The sequence below is a fragment of the Neophocaena asiaeorientalis genome, unplaced genomic scaffold (genome assembly GCF_003031525.2).
Source record: "Neophocaena asiaeorientalis asiaeorientalis breed wild unplaced genomic scaffold, Neophocaena_asiaeorientalis_V1.1 scaffold258, whole genome shotgun sequence".
NCBI lineage: Eukaryota > Metazoa > Chordata > Mammalia > Artiodactyla > Phocoenidae > Neophocaena > Neophocaena asiaeorientalis.
The window spans coordinates 198,759-216,359 of NW_020172591.1; the positions used below are offsets into that span (position 1 = coordinate 198,759).

Here is a 17,601-nt window from a genome sequence, read left to right on the forward strand (position 1 = left end):
TGTAAACTCTATAGTATTTTGACATTGTACAATCCACTGCTCTTATTCAGATTTCTTCAGTTGTACTTATTTCTGTGTGTGTGTGTTGAATTCTATACTGCTTAATCTCCTTTATATGTTTGTATATTCACCACCACAGTCAAGATATTGAATAGTTCCCTATCACCAGGGTCCTGCATGTTGCCCTTTCATAACACCTACTTCTCTCCTGCCACTTCACCTTCCCTTCCCTATCTATTAGTGGACCCCTGGCAACCACTGATCTTTCTTCCATTTCTAAAAGTTCCTCATTTCAAAAATGTTGTACAAATGAAGTCATACAGCAGGTAACCATTTGAGATTGACTATTTTTACTCAGTATAATTCTCTGGAGATTCATCAAAGTTTGTGTGAATCAAGAGCTTATTCTTTTTATTACTCACTTTTTGTATTTAAGTTAGAGAACCTCTACTTAGTTTCTACTTTGTTTCCTTCCTAATCTATTTTTATCTCTATTTTTTTTTTTTTCGTACGTGGGCCTCTCCCGTTGCGGAGCACAGGCTCCGGACGCGCAGGCTCAGAGGCCATGGCTCACGGGCCCAGCTGCTCCGCGGCATGTGGGATCTTCCCGGACCGGGGCACGAACCTGCGTCCCCTGCATTGGCAGGCGGACTCTCAACCACTGCGCCACCAGGGAAGCCCCTAATCTATTTTTAAAATAAATGTATTTGTGTTAATTCTAGGTGACAAAGCAAGACCGCCTTCCTCCAGCCCCTCTAGCATCATCCGCCGTACCTCTTCCCTGGATACACTTGCTGCGCCGTACCTTGCAGGGCACTGGCCTCGTGATGGTCATGGGCAAGCTGCTCCTTGCATGCGGGACAAGGCCACACAGGTAGGGTTATTACAGTTCTTATCTTGAAGTGTTTCACTCTGAAACCATTTCTCATAATATTATTTGTTCTATTCTGTGCTCAAATATGTAAAATATTAGTGTGTATTAGCATTATCTGAGAAGCTTATCAAGAGTCCAATCCCCAGGCTTGACCTTCAGATATTCTCTAGTAGGTTTTGGTTGAGGCTTGGGAATGTGCATTTTAAACAGTACCCAAAGTAATTCCGATACATACAGATAATATATGCACATACTTTTCTCCCACTTACTTTTTTTTTTTTTTTTTTTTTTTTGCCTGTGGCTTAGTTCCCCAACTGGGGATCGAACCTGGGCCCCGAGAGTGAAAGTGCAGAGTCCTAACCACTGGACTGGCAGGGAATTCCCCTCCCACTTACTCTTTATAGTCAGTTCAGAACATCACAAGATATTTACTATACGGAATTTGGACTTAAAAATCTGTTACAGTAAAGATTACTTTAGTTTCCATCCAACCTTATATTTTTGTGCTCAAAAATCTTCGTGTGTTGCAAGATGGGGATTATATGCTATTGCTGGTAGAGTCTGTAAATGTAAATATCTGACAAAGGGACTCTGGAAGCAAAGTTTTGTACTTTTAAATTTATAAAAATTTTAATTAAAAAAGTCTTAAGAGATCATTTGATGTACCCCCTAGTCTTACAGATGAGGAAACTGAAGTCCAAAATCATAGAGCCAGTTGATGATGCGTCTCAGTTAAATATTAAATATTTGTCTAGTCATTTATTTAATGTTTCTCATATTCATTAGATGGTGCTCCCATGAAGGCAGAAACTGTGTCCGGCTTGTTCATTTCTGTATTTTCATCCTCAGGACTTAGTACTGTACCTGATGGAATAAGCACTCCAGGAATATTTGCAAAGGACTGAATGAGCAGGACAGTTAAAGTTTTATGGCTAGTGAAGAAAGAAAATCATTTAAAGAGTTAAAAGATTCTTTATACTGATTGTTGAAAATCAGCTAAGGTACATCTTGATTTAGACTTCAAATTTACATCACTGATGGTTGCTTGATCTCAGCACTTTGTGAGAGAATATCCTTTTACAAGACCAAGTAAATACACTTTGCAGTGTTTTTTGGATTTACATACTGGTTTCTAGAATTCCAGATGTTCCTGGTGGACTTAGTTTGTTTTCTGTTCTGATACTCTTGAAACTGAGCCCCATTGTTAGGGTAGATGCTTGGGATTCGAAATTACCTTGAGGGTTATACTCCAGTTGCAACTACGGAAATGAAAATGCAGAGTCTGTACTCATTAAAAGTAATGAATCTTTTCTGAAATTGTGACTTTTTAAACCGAAGAGTTCTGTAGAACTCTGCATTTATTCAAAATCTGTAACTTTGCTGAGATTAGGGCACGTTGTATAGAAAATGAATACAAATTCTTTTCCCACTTTGGTTATTACAGAATATTGAGCAGCATTCCCTGTGCTATACAGTAGAATTTGAAAAAGACTAGATACATGTATATGTATAACTGAATCACTTTGCTGTACACAATATTGTTAATCAGCTACGCTCCAATATAAAATTAAAAGCTAACACAACATTGTTAATTAGCTATGCTCCAATATAAAATTTTTTTAAAAAAGGAAATGAATACAGTCTCTACTTGCTTTCTGCTTAATCCACAGGTCGTGTTTAAATTAGTATGGGTGCATTTCCTTGAACATTTCTGCAACCCTCTTTCTTTGCTCTGTAGTTTCAGGTTCAGTGTGTTGAGATATTTTGTCTTACCGGTAAGAATATACATTCTCATAAGCCGTTGGGAGCCCCTTGATCTGTAGAAGCAGTTCAGTAAGTCTTTTGAGTTACTGTGACCTAGCTGTGGCTGTGACCACAGCTGTGGACAAGTTGCTGTGACCTAGCTCTGGCTACCACTTGACTGGTGTTCCTGTTTTTTCTTTTGTTTGGAACACTTTCCCACCATTTGCCTGGACAGCTTACACTCTGATGCTTATAGCAGCCTCCCCCGATCCTATAGAACCTTGCCTACCTACTTTCCCTGTCCTTCCAGGTCTAGATTAGGTGCCTTTCTTAGGGAACCTCAGTCATCACATATCATAATTGGCTATTTATTCCTTCTGTCCTAGAAAAAACTCTTTCAGAATAAAAACTCTCTAACTTCACTACCTAGTCTAGTGCCTGATACATGAAAAGATGCATAATAGCTTTCCAGTATACAATGTAAAATTGAACAAAATTGAAACATGTTTAATTAAAACTCAATTTTACTTTTTATTAATACCTGAGTGTCTTATAATAAAGGCACAGCTTCTTAGTTGAACAAAGAAAACAATTATCTTTTGAAGTAGCAGTTTAAGTAAAATTAATGATTTTGCGGAGTATTTTTTCCTGCCTGAACATCTATCACTGAAATTAACAAAGCTGTCTTTTGCTCTTTATGCTTATTTTTACCTTACCAACTAATATTCTTGTTCTCATCTTTAATTTGTTCTTAAATCTATAGGAGACTTTTATATTCCTTTGCTTTTCCTTGTATTTTTATACTTAAAATTAATATCTTTAGTAATTTCTCTAATTTTTAAAAACTTTATTTGGGGAAAAAGTCCCAAGTTTATAGAAGAGTCCCAAGAGTAGTAGATTGAACACCCTATACTCCTCACCTATGTTTACCAATAAACATTTTTGCATATTTTGTTTTCTTTGTGTATATATAATTGTTATTATTACTGTTGTTGTTATTTGCTAATTGTTAATAATTAAATTCTGACTCTTCTCAAATACTTCAGGATGTATATGAACAAAGACTTAAAAACTATTACCAAAGTAATTATCAAATTCAGGAGATTTAACATTGATACAATGCTACTATTTAATATGTGATACATAGACACATTTTTTTTTTCAGTTTCCCCAATGATGTTATCTGTAGCAGTTTCTCCCGTAAGCTAGGACCCAGTGAAGGAGCACAGGTGGCACTTAGATATCATGTTTCTTTAGAATCCTTTCATCTGGAACAGTTTCTCAGCTTTTCTTTGTCTTTCATGACATTGATATTTTTAAGAATGCAAGCTAGTATTTTTGTTGAATCTTCTTAGCCTGGGTTTACCTGTTTTTTAAACTGTTAGATTCAGTAATAACATTTTTGGCAGGAGTACTATACGTGTTGTGTGTTCCTCTCTGTGCATGTGCATCAAGAGGTGCCCGATGTCAGTAATGTTAAGTTTGACCCACCAGATTCTCTTTGTAACTGTATGTACATAGTCTGTGGGGAAACATTTGAGACTGTAAATATCCTGTTCCCCAACAAGCTTTCATGCATTGGTTTTGGCATTCGTTGATGATTCTTGCTTGAATCAACAATTACTGTAGTAGTTCCAAATGATGATTTTTCTAACTCTATTGTCATAGTTCCTGCATTTATTTGTTGGTCTAATACTTTTTTCTTTAACCATTTTTATTTTTTTAAATTAATTTTTATTGGAGTATAGTTGATTTTTAATGTTGTGTTTCTGCTGTACAGCAATGTGACTCAGTTATACATATACATATATCCACTCTTTTTTAGATTCTCTTCCCATATAGGTCATTACAGAGTACTGAGTAGAGTTCCCTGTGCTATAGAGTGGGTTCTTATTAGTTATGTTTTGTATATAGTAGTGTGCATATGTCAATCCCAATCTCCCAATTTTCCCTCCCCCCCATGCCCCTTGGTAACCATAAGTTTGTTTTCTACATCGGTGACTCTGTTTCTGTTTTGTAAGTAGGTTCGTTTGCACCACTTTTTTAGATTCCACATATAAGCGATATCATATGATATTCGTCTTTCTCTGTCTGACTTACTTTGCTCAGTATGACAATCTCTAGGTCCATCTGTGTCGGTGCACATGGCATTATTTCATTCTTTTTTTATGGCTGAGTAGTATTCCATTGCATATATGTATCACATCTTCTTTGTCCATTCCTCCATTGATGGACATTTAGGTTGCTTCCATATCCTGGCTATTGTAAATAGTGCTTGTATGCTGCAATGAACACTGGGGGTACATGTATCTTTTTGAATTATGGTTTTCTCCAGATATATGCCCAGGATTGGTTTTGCTGGATCATATGGTAGCTCTATTTTTAGTTTCTTAAGGAACCTCCGTACTGTTCTCCATAGTGGCTATACCAATTTACATTCCCACCAACAATGTAGGAGGGTTCCCTTTTCTCCACACCCTCTCCAGCATTTACTGTTTGTAGATTTCTTGATGATGGCCATTCTGACTGGTGTGAAGTGATACCTTATTATAGTTTTGGTTTGCATTTCTCTGATAATTAGTGACATTGAGCATCTTTTCATGTGCCTCTTGGCCATCTGTATGTCTTCCTTGGAGAAATGTCTGTTTAGGTCTTCTGCCCATTTTTAGATGGGGTTTCCTTTTTTTTTTTTTTTTTTGGATATTGAGCTGCTGTTTGTATGTTTTGGAGATTAATCCCTTGTCAGTCACTTCATTTGCAAATATTTTCTCCCATTCTGTGGGTTGTCTTTTTGTTTTGTTTATGGTTTCCTTTGCTGTGCAAAAGCTTTGAAGTTTCATTAGGTCCCGTTTTTGTTTTTATTTTCACATTAGGAGGTGGATCAAAAAAGATCTTGCTGTGATTTATGTCAGAGAGTGTTCTGCCTTTGTTTTCCTCTAAGAGTTTTATAGTATCTGGTCTTACATCTATGAATTTGATAAAGTTGCAGGATACAAAATTAATACACAGAAATCTCTTGCATTCCTATATACTAACAATGAAAGATCAGAAAGAGAAATTAAGGAAACAATCCCGTTTACCATCACATCAAAAAGAATAAAATACCTAGGAATAAACCTACCTAAGGAGGCAAAAGACCTGTACTCAGAAAACTATAAGATATGGATGAAAGAAATCAAAGATGACACAAGCAGGTGGAGAGATGTACCATGTTCTTGGATTGGAAGAATCAATATTGTCAAAATGACTGTACTACCCAAAGTAATCTACAGATATAATGCATTCCGTATCAAATTACCAATAGCATTTTTTCACAGAATTAGAACAAAAAATTTTGCAATTTGTATAGAAGCACAAAAGATGCCAAATAGCCAAAGCAATATTGAGAAAGAAAAATGGAGCTGGAAGAATCAGGCTCCCTGACTGCAGACTATATTACAAAGCTACAGTCATCAAGACAGTATGGTACTGGCACAAAAACAGAAATATAGATCAATGGAACAGGATAGAAAGTCCAGCGATAAACCCACGCAGCTATGGTCAACTAATCTATGACAAAGGAGGCAAGAATATACAGTGGAGGGAAGACAGTCTCTTCAATAAGTGGTGCTGGGAAAACTGGACAGCTACATGTAAAATAATGAAATTGTAATGTTCTCTAACTCCATACACAAAAATAAACTCAAAATGGATTAAAGGTCTAATACTTTTTGATAGAATTATTTCTTTATGGAATTGTCCTAAGTGGATTTTATAAAACGTGAGTTGATGTGGCTTAAGATTCTGGGGTTTTTTCCCCGTTTTAACTTTTTACTAATTAAATGTTCAACATACCAAAAAATTGGAAGGGTATGACAGCTGTCATTAGATTCAACAGTTTTAAACATAGCCATATTTGCTTTACCAATCTTTGTATTTTTATGTGTGTTTCTCTGCTTTCTGAAAGTGTGTTGCAGATGCCATGACACTTTATCCCTAAATCTTTCAGCATATATCTTCTAAGAATAAGCGTATTTCCTATATAATCACAGTAGCATTAGCTTACCTAGGAAAATTAATAATTACATAACATCATGTAACACCCAAGTCCAGTTCATGTTAAAGTTTACCCAAGATCCCTTCCTTCCTTCCTTCCTTTCACCAGGATCCAGTCTGAGATTCATGCATTGTACTTGCTTTCTCTTAGTTCCTTTTAATTAATTAATTATATTTATTTTTAGCTGCATTGGGTCTTCATTGCTGTGCACGGGCTTTCTCTAGTTGTAGTGAGTGGGGGCTACTCTTTGTTGGGGTGAGTGGGCTTCTCATTGTGGTGGCTTCTCTTGTTGCGGAGCACGGGCTCTAGGCGTGTGGGCTTCAGTAGTTGTGGCATGCGGGCTCAGTAGTTGTGGAGCACGGGCTTAGTGAGGGATCTTCCCAGACCAGGGCTGGAACCCATGTCCCCTGCATTGGCAGGTGGATTCTTAACCACCATGCAACCAGGAAGCCCACTTCCTTTTAATTTAGCACAGTTCATCTCATACTTTCTTTTGGTCTTAAAAACATTGTTATTTTATGAATTATACTACATATTTGTAAAGGAGATACTTTATTCTTTTTGAATTAGCAAGTAACTGTAGAATACTTTTTTGCATTTCGTGAATATCCTGTTCCCTAGTACCTTTCACTAAATGGTTTTAGTGTTCATTGATGATCCTTGCCTAAATCAGTTATTTCCCTGGAGGTTGCCCCCCAGAAAGGTGATTTTTTTTCCTTAAACACAAGATAGCATATTGTATACATTCTTCTGCAACTTTGTTTTCACTTAAGGACACCATTCTATCCATACAGAAAAATTTCCCCTTAAAAATTTTTTTCCATCTTATATATAAAGAGGTATTGTTTTGAATAGGCTATACATTCATTCATAAAAGTACAAAATTTGAGAGATATCTTCTTCCCATGAGGCAGCCACTGATAACAGATTCTTTTGTTACCATGTATATTCTTCCAGATGTACTTTACACATGTGTATATTCTTTCTAGCACTCCTATATATAAAGGTAGTTGCTATACATACTGTACCGAGCCTTGAGTTTTTCTTTCTTTTTTTTTTAATAATATTTTAAAATTTTATTTATTTACATTTACACGTACTTTTGGCTGTGTTGGGTCTTCGTTGCTGTGCGCAGGCTTTCTCTAGTTGCGGCTAGCAGGGGCTACTCTTGGTTGGGGTGCACAGGCTTCTCATTGTGGTAGCATCTCCTGTTGCAGAGCACTGGCTCTAGGTGCGTGGGCTTCAGTAGTTGTGGCATGCGGGCTCAGTAGTTGTGGCTCGTGGTCTCTAGAGCGCAGGCTCAGTAGTTGTGGCACACAGGCTTAGTTGCTCCGCGACATGTGGGATCTTTCCAGACCAGGGCTCAAACCCGTGTACCCTGCATTGGCAGGCGGATTCTTAACCACTGTGCTACCAGGGAAGTCCGAGCCTTTAGTTTTTCATTTAACAGTATCTCATGGAGATTATTTTGTATTAGTACAGTGTAGATTTCCTTATCCATTTTTATAGCTGTGTATTATTCTGTTGTAAAGATAAGCCATAATTTATTTGACCAATCCTCTATTTACATTTTTCTAATCTTGTATAAAAACAGTGCTATAGCGAATAATATGTCATTTTGTACATAATGGTGTAAATTTGTACATCTGCAGTATAAATTACCAAAATATAGGTGGTTGTGTCAAACAGTATGTGCATTTGTAACTTTGACAGCAGTTACAAAATCACCTTCCATAAAGGCTGTACTAATTTTACATTCCACCAACAATGGAGGAGGGTGTATGTGATCAAATTACCCAGTCTCAGTGAAGTTTTAACTTGCATTTCTCTTATTATGGGGTGAGGTTGAGCATATTTTCATATGCCAAGAATAATATATTTTTTTCTGATACAATGTTTTTAAGTTCTGGATTTTGTGTAACCACTAAGAATTTAACATTTTTGAGGCTGTACTCTGCAGATATTTAAAGCAAGAAAAGACGAAATTTAGAGGTTAAGATTAGAAACTCTGGAGTCTTAGGTTTATATCTTTGGCTTTGCTACTTCCCAGCTGTGAGACCTTAGGCAACTTATCTAACCTCTCATTGTCACAACTTCCTTATCTGCAGAACTTGTAGAACTTTTTGCATGTGTTAAATCAGATAATACAGTGAAGACCTTTCACTGTACTTTCATAAAGCACAGTGCCTAGCACATAGTAAGATCACAGGAATGTTAGCTATTATTAGTATGCATTTGTTCAAAAAATGCTATGCTTATAATTATTTGGGCTTCCCTGGTGGCGCAGTGGTTGAGAGTCCGCCTGCCGATGCAGGGGACACGCGTTCGTGCCCCGGTCCGGGAAGATCCCACATGCTGCGGAGCGGCTGGGCCCGTGAGCCATGGCCGCTGAGCCTGCGTGTCCGGAGCCTGTGCGCTGCAACGGGAGAGGCCACAGCAGTGAGAGGCCTGTGTACCGCAAAAAAAAAAAACCAACAACAACTAATTTTTATTAGAGAATTGAAAGAAATAGGCTAAAATATTGCAATTAAGTAACTGATACTAAAAATTATGGGTAATTTGTGTTATTTAAAATACTTTCTAATATCTAATTTTTCTGTAATAGGAATGTAATAGAAAAATATGGTATACCTTTTTTTTTAGAAAGGGAAAATGTTCTCAGGTTTATTGAGATATAACTGATATATAGCACTATATAAGTTTAAGGTATGCAGCATAATGACTTGACATACATATATTGCAAAATGATCACCACAGTAAGCTTAGTTAACATCCATCACCTCATAGAGTTACCAAAAAACTTTTCTTTTTTCTTGTGATGAGAACTTTTAGGATCTACTCTCTTAGCTACTTTCAGATGTATGATACAGCAAGTGTTAACTATAGCCATTGGGTTGTACATTACATCCCCAGCACTTATTTATCTTTCAGTGGAAGTTTGTACCTTTTGACCACCTTCATCCTATTCCCCCTCTGCTGACCCCCAGCTCTGGTAACCACAAATCTGATTTCTTTTTCTATGAGTTTGTTTGTTTGTCTTTTTAGATTCCACATGTGAGATCATATGGTATTTGTCTTTCTCTGTCTGACTTCATTTAGCATAATACCCTCAAGGTCCGTCTGTGTTGTCGCAAATGTGGCATTCATTATTGTTAAATGATTAATTATTTTATTAAAACCTGTTCCTTCTTTTTCCCATTATAGACAGAGAGTGCATGGGCTGAAGAGTACTCTGAAAAGAAGAAAGGGTCTCACAAGCGTTCAGCGTCGTGGGGCAGCACAGATCAACTTAAGGAGGTCAGAGAAATGGTTCCAAGGAAGTGGGTGTGGAAATTTGATCCCTTCGTTGACTAGTTCCTTGAAGTTGTGAGCAGCAAAGATTTGTCAGTTTCCATTGTTTTTTAATTTTTTTGTTGTTTTCTTTTTGGTGGTTTTGTTTACTTGAGAAATAACAGAAAAACAGTTATTATGTTGAATAAAGATTTGAATGGGGAAATGTATGCATAAGTTACTTGATTATGTGTTTTTCTTTATTTCTAATGAGAGTCCATAGCTGTTAATATATCAAATGTATAAGATTGTAGTGATACAACAAATTCACACTTACTATTTCTATATACAGTGGTAGTATTTCTGAATTTCAGTAACCCAGTATAACCAAGTTGATTATGGCCCTATGCTATGATTAACATTTTTGTGCCTATAATTAGGACATTTGCATTTTATACATAATGTAGCAATAAAACAGAAAAATTCAGTCAAAGAATAATATAGGATATTGATTGAAATTGTATTTGTTATTTACAGATTGTATCTGAATGCATTTCATGGCTTGAGTTGATTTTTTTTAACAGAGCTGATGTTTATTATGTTTATTCATAATTTGATTATGCTCAGTGGACAGCACATCTCCAGGAACCTCCCAGAGCCTGGGGAGCTTGAGTTGGTTTTTAAATAATACTGTTTACTTTTTGGAGCTGTTGAAGGTTAGGTGTTTGTTAAAGAAATCTAATTTTAAATAAAATGTGACTCGTAAGTAAAATGAGAGAATACTTATCATTATTTTTGAATTCTTTGTGAAAGCTATAATGTATAATATAATTTATTCTAAATGCTAAAAATTTCATTTGTTTAGTACTTGGGAAGCTTAAAGTCTCAGAATAGTGTTGGAACATAATTTTTTCTTTGAAAGAAAGATATACATTTATGCATATACAGATGTGTGTGTGTATATCTGTATGTGTATATAGATATATATATAAATTTTTTACAATAAACCAGATTTTTGTGGGATGGTTTAAAAGCTCAAGAGATTTATTAAGGCTGAATTTTACTGGTTCTTATTAAGCATGGGTATGTTTTATGTAATGTGGAAAACACTCTGACATACTTGTTATTTTTCCCTTTTTCAGATTGCAAAATTACGCCAGCAGTTGCAGAGAAGTAAACACAGCAGTCGGCATCATCGAGATAAAGAAAGACAGTCTCCATTCCATGGCAACCATGCAGCTATTAACCAGTGTCAGGTAGGAGCACAGATACCATAAAATCCAGACAAGGGATTTGTTGTTTTCCTGGTGATATGTTATTTCATAGGTAACTGTTCAGGATAAAAATGTCTAAAACTATATCTGAAACAGTGATTAAATACTGAATCACAGCCTTCATTTAAAAAAAAAAACCAGAATATTAAGTTGACAAAATGATATTTTCCTTTAGTGATCTGTGATATGACTTCTAGGAATTATAGCTAGTTACGTATTTTGGTTTACTATATTTTCGTCTTTATCAGTTTAGTATATTGGAGGCAGAATAATAGACATAATCATTGGCTGTGGAACCAGACCCTGGATAAGTAACCTGTTCTAAGTCTCAGTTTCCTCATGTGAAGATAGAGGATAATAATGATACATGGAGCATAAAGTCTTTTAGTGGGGAAAATCTTTAACTGCTTTGATTCTTTAATTGAACTCTATGAACTGCTCCTGATGGCTCACTCACAGAGCATTTCTCTTAAACTGAATTGAAATTAGATGAGGTCCCTTAGCAAGGAGAGAACAAGAAATAGTTTGCCAGCTCCACTTACAGGTTGATAGCTTCTGATGATTGTCAAGTGTATGTAGATTGTTTTCAAGAGAAGGTATGGGTAGAGGTACATATTTTTTTTAATTAATTGTGTCTTAAAATATTGATGCATGGGTCAATTTTTTTTTTTTTTTTTTTTTTGTTACACAGGCCTCTCACTGTTGTGGCCTCTCCCATTGCAGAGCACAGGCTCCGGACGCACAGGCTCAGCGTCCATGGCTCATGGGCCCAGCCGCTCTGCGGCATGTGGGATCTTCCCAGACTGGGACACGAACCCATGTCCCCTGCATCGGCAGGCGGACTGTCAACCACTGTGCCACCAGGGAAGCCCCATGGGTCAAATTTGATTCCACAAATTTATAGTTTGATTGTAGTTTCCAATAGCTTTTTTCCATATATAAGGCATTTTTAGTTATAACATACGAATATACATTAACGCATTTAAAAACCTAAACAAACTGTATTTATATTTGGAGAAATAGAAAATGCAAAACTGACAAAACAAGAAATGAAAAGTTTGAATAGATTAATAATTGTCAAAGTTGGAATACTAATTATTCCGCTCACTCTCAAAGGCTACAGACCCACATGGTTTTACAGGTGAATTTGCCAACCTTCCACTTTCTCTTTAATTCATCCATAAATAATTTAGATGTGTTTCTAAGAGATAAGTCCAATGCTTATTTCCAATCCATATTTTTACTCCAAGTAGAATAGAGGTTAAGATTGAGTTTTATTGAATTAAGTGATGGGTTTTAGCAGTTTATAACTTTCTGAAGTGATTTTTTTTAAAGTTGCATTAAAATTAGCAATTAAAGCAATAAAATTATCCAAAATTTTCTTCGTTTTTTCCCTTGCAAGTTGAATTTGCTTCATAAAGATTATTGAAGTTTGCATGAACTTCATTTTTGTCTAATTCTAAAATGTCTCTGTGGAGAAGGTGAGGACTAGAAAAGATAGTAACTTGAAAAATAAATTCATGTAGCTTGACTTTTGTACACTTGACACAACAAACACTTTGACTACTTGACTTGCTTTAGTGTTAATAGCCAATCAGAGATCAGGCACGTGTGCATCATGATAGCTATGGTAGTAGTATTCATATTTAATTGAAACTTTGAGACTGTGAACATGAAAATATCATTCAGTAAGTCATGGGTGTGGCTTTGTTTAGTGAGTTCTCTCTCGTGGAGAAAGTACCAATTTGAGATACGTATGCTTTGAGGCTATTCCTCCATCCACGTAACATTTATTAAATGTTGCCATATAACTCGTACTGTAGTACTCATAAGGGGATGCAGTGATAAATGAAATATTGGGGCTTTCTCCCCACCAAATCTCAAATAGATGTAAGTAAACAGTTAATTTTTACACAGTGTATTGAGTGTGTTGATCAGGGAGTGTTCAGAGTGCTATAGAAGGGATATTTATCCTTGGACTGGCCATGAGCCATCTAGAAAGACTTCTAGAGAAAATGGTGTCTAAGTGGTCCCTGAAGGATAAGTAGAATTTAGCCAATTTTCAGGTAGGGGTGGTAGTAAGAGATTAGGCTAGAGAGGTAAATAGTAGCCAGATCTGAAAGTCTTCATGTCTCAGTTGTTAAGAAATTTGGACTTTGTCCTTGAGGCACCAGAGAACTATTTTCTACAATTCAGGGGGTTGATAGGTGATCAGATACACATTTTGTCATGATCATTATGGGTTCAGAGTAGAGAATGAATTTGCAAGAGCACAAGATTAGAGGCAGGAGACCATTTGAGAATAGATTTATAATCCACGTAAGAAATGATGGTGAACTAAAGTAAGGTAGAAATTGTGGAGCTGGAGAGAGTGGACAAACCTGAGTGATATTTAGAAACTAATAATTAATAATTGAAGTCTATTAAGTGCTTACAATATGGGAAGCAGTCTACTCTACTTTTGTATATATTATTAGCATTTAATCCTCATCTTTGAGGTGGAGATTGTTATTATCCCCAATTTACAGGCAAGGAATTACGGCCCAGAGAGATCAAGTATCTTGTTCAAGGTCATATGAGACAGAACTGGGATTCTAATCTAGGCATTTTGACTTCAGAGTCTGAGTTTTTAAATTTTGTTAGCTGATGGTTGATGAGATGGGAATGATGGAGACATAGGAGTAAAAGATAAGGCCAATTCTAGCCTTTAAAACATGATTTAAAAAATATATCTACCTTCCTTACATCCTGTACAAAAGTAACTCAAAATGGTCAAAGGCCTAAATATAAGAGCTAAAACTAAAAGCTCTTAGATGAAAACATAGGCATAAATGTGACATAGGATTAGGCAATGGTTTGTTAGATATGACACCAAAAGCACGAGCAACAATAGAAAAAGTACATAAATTGCACTTTATCAAAATTGAAAACTTTTGTGCTTCAAAGGACACCATCAAAACAGTGAAAAGACATTCCACAAAATAGGCAAAAAATACATAAATCATATATCTGATAAAGCACTTGTATCTAAAATATATAAAGAACTCTTGCAACTCAATAATGAAAAGACAAACAGCCCAATTTAAAAATGGGCAAATGATCTAAACAGAGAGTTCTCCAAGGAAGATATACAGATAGCCAGTAAGTATGTGAAAAAGATACTTAGCATTATTTGTCAATAAGGAAATGCATACACATTCCAGTGAGATACTATTTCATACCCACTAGGATAGCTAAAACTAAAAAGACAGATAACAAGTGTTAGTAAGGATGTGGAGAAATTGGAACCCTTATTGCTGATAGGAATGTAAAACGGTGCAGCCATTTTGGAAAACATCCTGGCAGTTCCTCAAAAGGCTAAATAAACATAGAGTTACTTTATAACCCAGCACTTGCTCTCCAAGGTATGTACCCAAGAGAATTGAAAACATACGTTTACATAAAAACTTGGACACAAATGTTCGTAGCAGCGTGGCTCACAGTAGCCAAAATTTGGAAACAACCCAAATGTCCATCAACCAATGAATGGATAAATAAAATGCAGTAGGGCTTCCCTGGTGGCGCAGTGGTTGAGAGTCCACCTGCCGATGCAGGGGACACGGGTTCGTGCCCCAGTCCGGGAAGATCCCACATGCGGCAGAGCAGCTAGGCCCGTAAGCCATGGCCGCTGAGCCTGCGCGTCTGGAGCCTGTGCTCCGCAACAGGAGAGGCCACAACAGTGAGAGGCCCGCGTACCACAAAAAAAAAATAATAAATAAAATAAAATAAAATAAAATGCAGTATATCCATACAATGGAATATTATTCAGTCATGAAAAGAAATGGAGTACTGGTACATGCTACCATATGGGTGAACTTTGAAGGCATTATGCTAAGTGAAAGAAGCCAGACACAAAAGAACACATATTATATGATTTCACTTACATGAAATGTCCAGAATAAGCAAACCCACAGGTTGTAGATTGGTGGTTGCCTAGAGCTGGGAAAGTTGGGGGGAAATAGAGTGACTGCTAATGGGTGAGGGACTTATTTTTGGTGTGATTCTAAGATCAATTGTGGTAATGGTTGTACAACTCTGTTCAATAACCATTCAGAAGCAAAAGTTGTACACTTTAAACGAGTAAGTTGTATTGTGAATTATTTTTCAATAAGCTGCTGCAAAAAAAATCTACCAACCAACATAAAAAATAAGTAGATAAAATACAAATATAATTGTCTGGAAATAATAGATTAGATGCTAACACAGAACCCAAAAGTAACCTGGGAGATCATGTAGCTAGAGGATGAGCACAGGTGCCCTGAGATCAGACTGTTTAGTTTAAATCTGGGTCCTGCTTCTTGTTGGCTGTATGAAGTTCCTCGGGTTCTCTCTGCGTTATAGTATTACCTGTTAGTGTGTTATACTGAGGATTAAATGCGATAGAATGTTATAAAACAGTTAATGCAATTCTTGACCCATAATAACTGCTCAGTAGATCTTAGGTCGCTTCCAGTTGGATTTTTCACTAGGCTTCTCTGCCAATTTCATATTGGAAGTTATTTTCTAAAGCTTTTATTATCATAAAAATATTTACATGCTTATTACAAAAATTTTAGAAACTAAAAAAGTCAAATAAAAAGATTGTCTCAATCAAGCTGTTATTATTTTTAAATCAAATAGGAAAAAAATCATCCAGAGTCTCACTCTTTAAAGACAGCTATTCCTTACATATTTTCTTCTTTTTCCTTTCTCATTCCTTGTTGAGATTCTACCATATGTTAGACTTTATATATTTTAAAAATTTTACTTAATGTGGAAAAATGTTTGTTATTACAGATGCTTCAGGAACATTTTTAATGTTTCAGGTTCTGTAGAGCATTTCCCTAATTTTGGCTATTTAGTTGGGTCCAGTTCCTGTGTGCTTAAAACTTTTTATATATTTATACTTTCCTAGGGGTACATTTTCCATTATTTGGTTAAGAAGTTTGAATATTTGGGGGGGCTCTTTAACTTTTCTCTTCATAGCCTTTCCAAGTTATTACAGATTTTTGGTTTGGAGGGTTTTTTTTGTTTGGAGAAGATTATTGGGAAATTCCTTTAGTATCCCTTAATGATCAAGAACAGTATTGCTCTGCTGATAGCTCATAGTCTATAACCACTGGTTAACAAAAGATCTTTTTCTTGGGCTTACAATGGATTTTTGCAGTTACAAAAGAATTCTCACATACCTTTTTGAGTGGTTCTTTCCCTGGAAATTTGGGGGGTGGGGAACTATTTGTTATGAAGAATAAATGCTGCCAAGTTTTTTAGGAGAGAGAATCTTTTCACATGTCAGTGGTTTCCAAAATTGACAGAGCCCTCGGATACTTAGGGTATCATACTTTTAAGGAGTATTTCAAGAAATATTCTCATTAGAAGATGTAACTAATACATTTCAGGATTGTTTGATTGATGATTAGAGTCAGATATTAGTAACAGAGGAGCGGGAGATGCAGCATCTTCACAGTTGCTTAAACTAATTTAGGAGTGAGAATTTAAAAATCATGCAGGTGTTTCTGGTTGTTATAGCCTCAAGCAAGAATGCCCTCCCATAGGATTTTCTTATTTCTTTATCTGGGCTGGGACGCTGTAGTTTTGTAGTAGCTTAGGAGGGTTTGAGAGCAAAGGGATAGTGAGGTAGAAAGGGATAAAAACCTATTTTCATCTGAGAAGTGAGAGGGGCGTTGCACTTTAAAGAGAAAATTGCTGCTCTGCAGTAAAATCTTTGTATGCCAGTCCAGGACATGATTGCTGTTCTTGAAAGTTTTAAGATTTTGCTACTTAGTAATCAAGAGTAGGTGCTTCAGCTGTGACCTTTATTATAGAGTATAGTTGTAGCTTAGAAGAGCTAAGAGGGGGATATCAGATGAAAGGACAGTGATTGCTGGAGGACAGAAATAAAGTAATGCTGACAGGACAGGAGGAATCAAGGCCACATGGAGACCCTCTACAAAAGCCCTTAAGATTGGAAAGCTTTTTTTCCAGTGCTTTCTTATTTTTTTAAAACCATTCTAAACATCAGTTTTGACCTCCCTGTTGTTATATTAGGGTTTCTGGCTCATATTTCTCTCATAGATCTCTGTTGAATTGCTGAACAGACCTTTTTCCATCCTACTTGCCTATCAAGGCACAGTTTTCTTCCTTTGAAAATTTAACTGTATATTTCTTTTTCCTGCTCAGCTACTGCTTCAGTAGGTGTTCTTCCCATCTTTCCTGACTCTCTGTGTCATACCACAGTCTTATCCCCACACTTTGAAACAGATACTTAAGTTATAATGTAGATTGACCTCGAATGAAGATTCAGGATTAGCCAACCCTCCTCTTGGGGTTCTTTCTTTGTTGGTTACTTCTCAGCTTTGATGCAGAATTTGATCTTTAAGCTGTAA

The 17,601-nt window shown here is 36.2% G+C and overlaps 1 protein-coding gene across 1 annotated transcript in view; it reads left to right on the top strand.

The window, feature by feature from the left end:
* The first annotated feature begins 726 nt into the window (after positions 1 to 726).
* The window catches only part of FAM117B (family with sequence similarity 117 member B), a 39,521-nt gene continuing 22,646 nt past the window's right edge, over positions 727 to 17,601 (top strand). Inside the window, exons 1-3 of the mRNA XM_024738354.1 lie at positions 727 to 874; positions 9,858 to 9,950; positions 11,066 to 11,179. Coding sequence (XP_024594122.1) covers positions 854 to 874; positions 9,858 to 9,950; positions 11,066 to 11,179 — 228 coding nt within the window. The 5' untranslated portion in view covers positions 727 to 853. The remainder of the gene's footprint in view (positions 875 to 9,857; positions 9,951 to 11,065; positions 11,180 to 17,601) is intronic.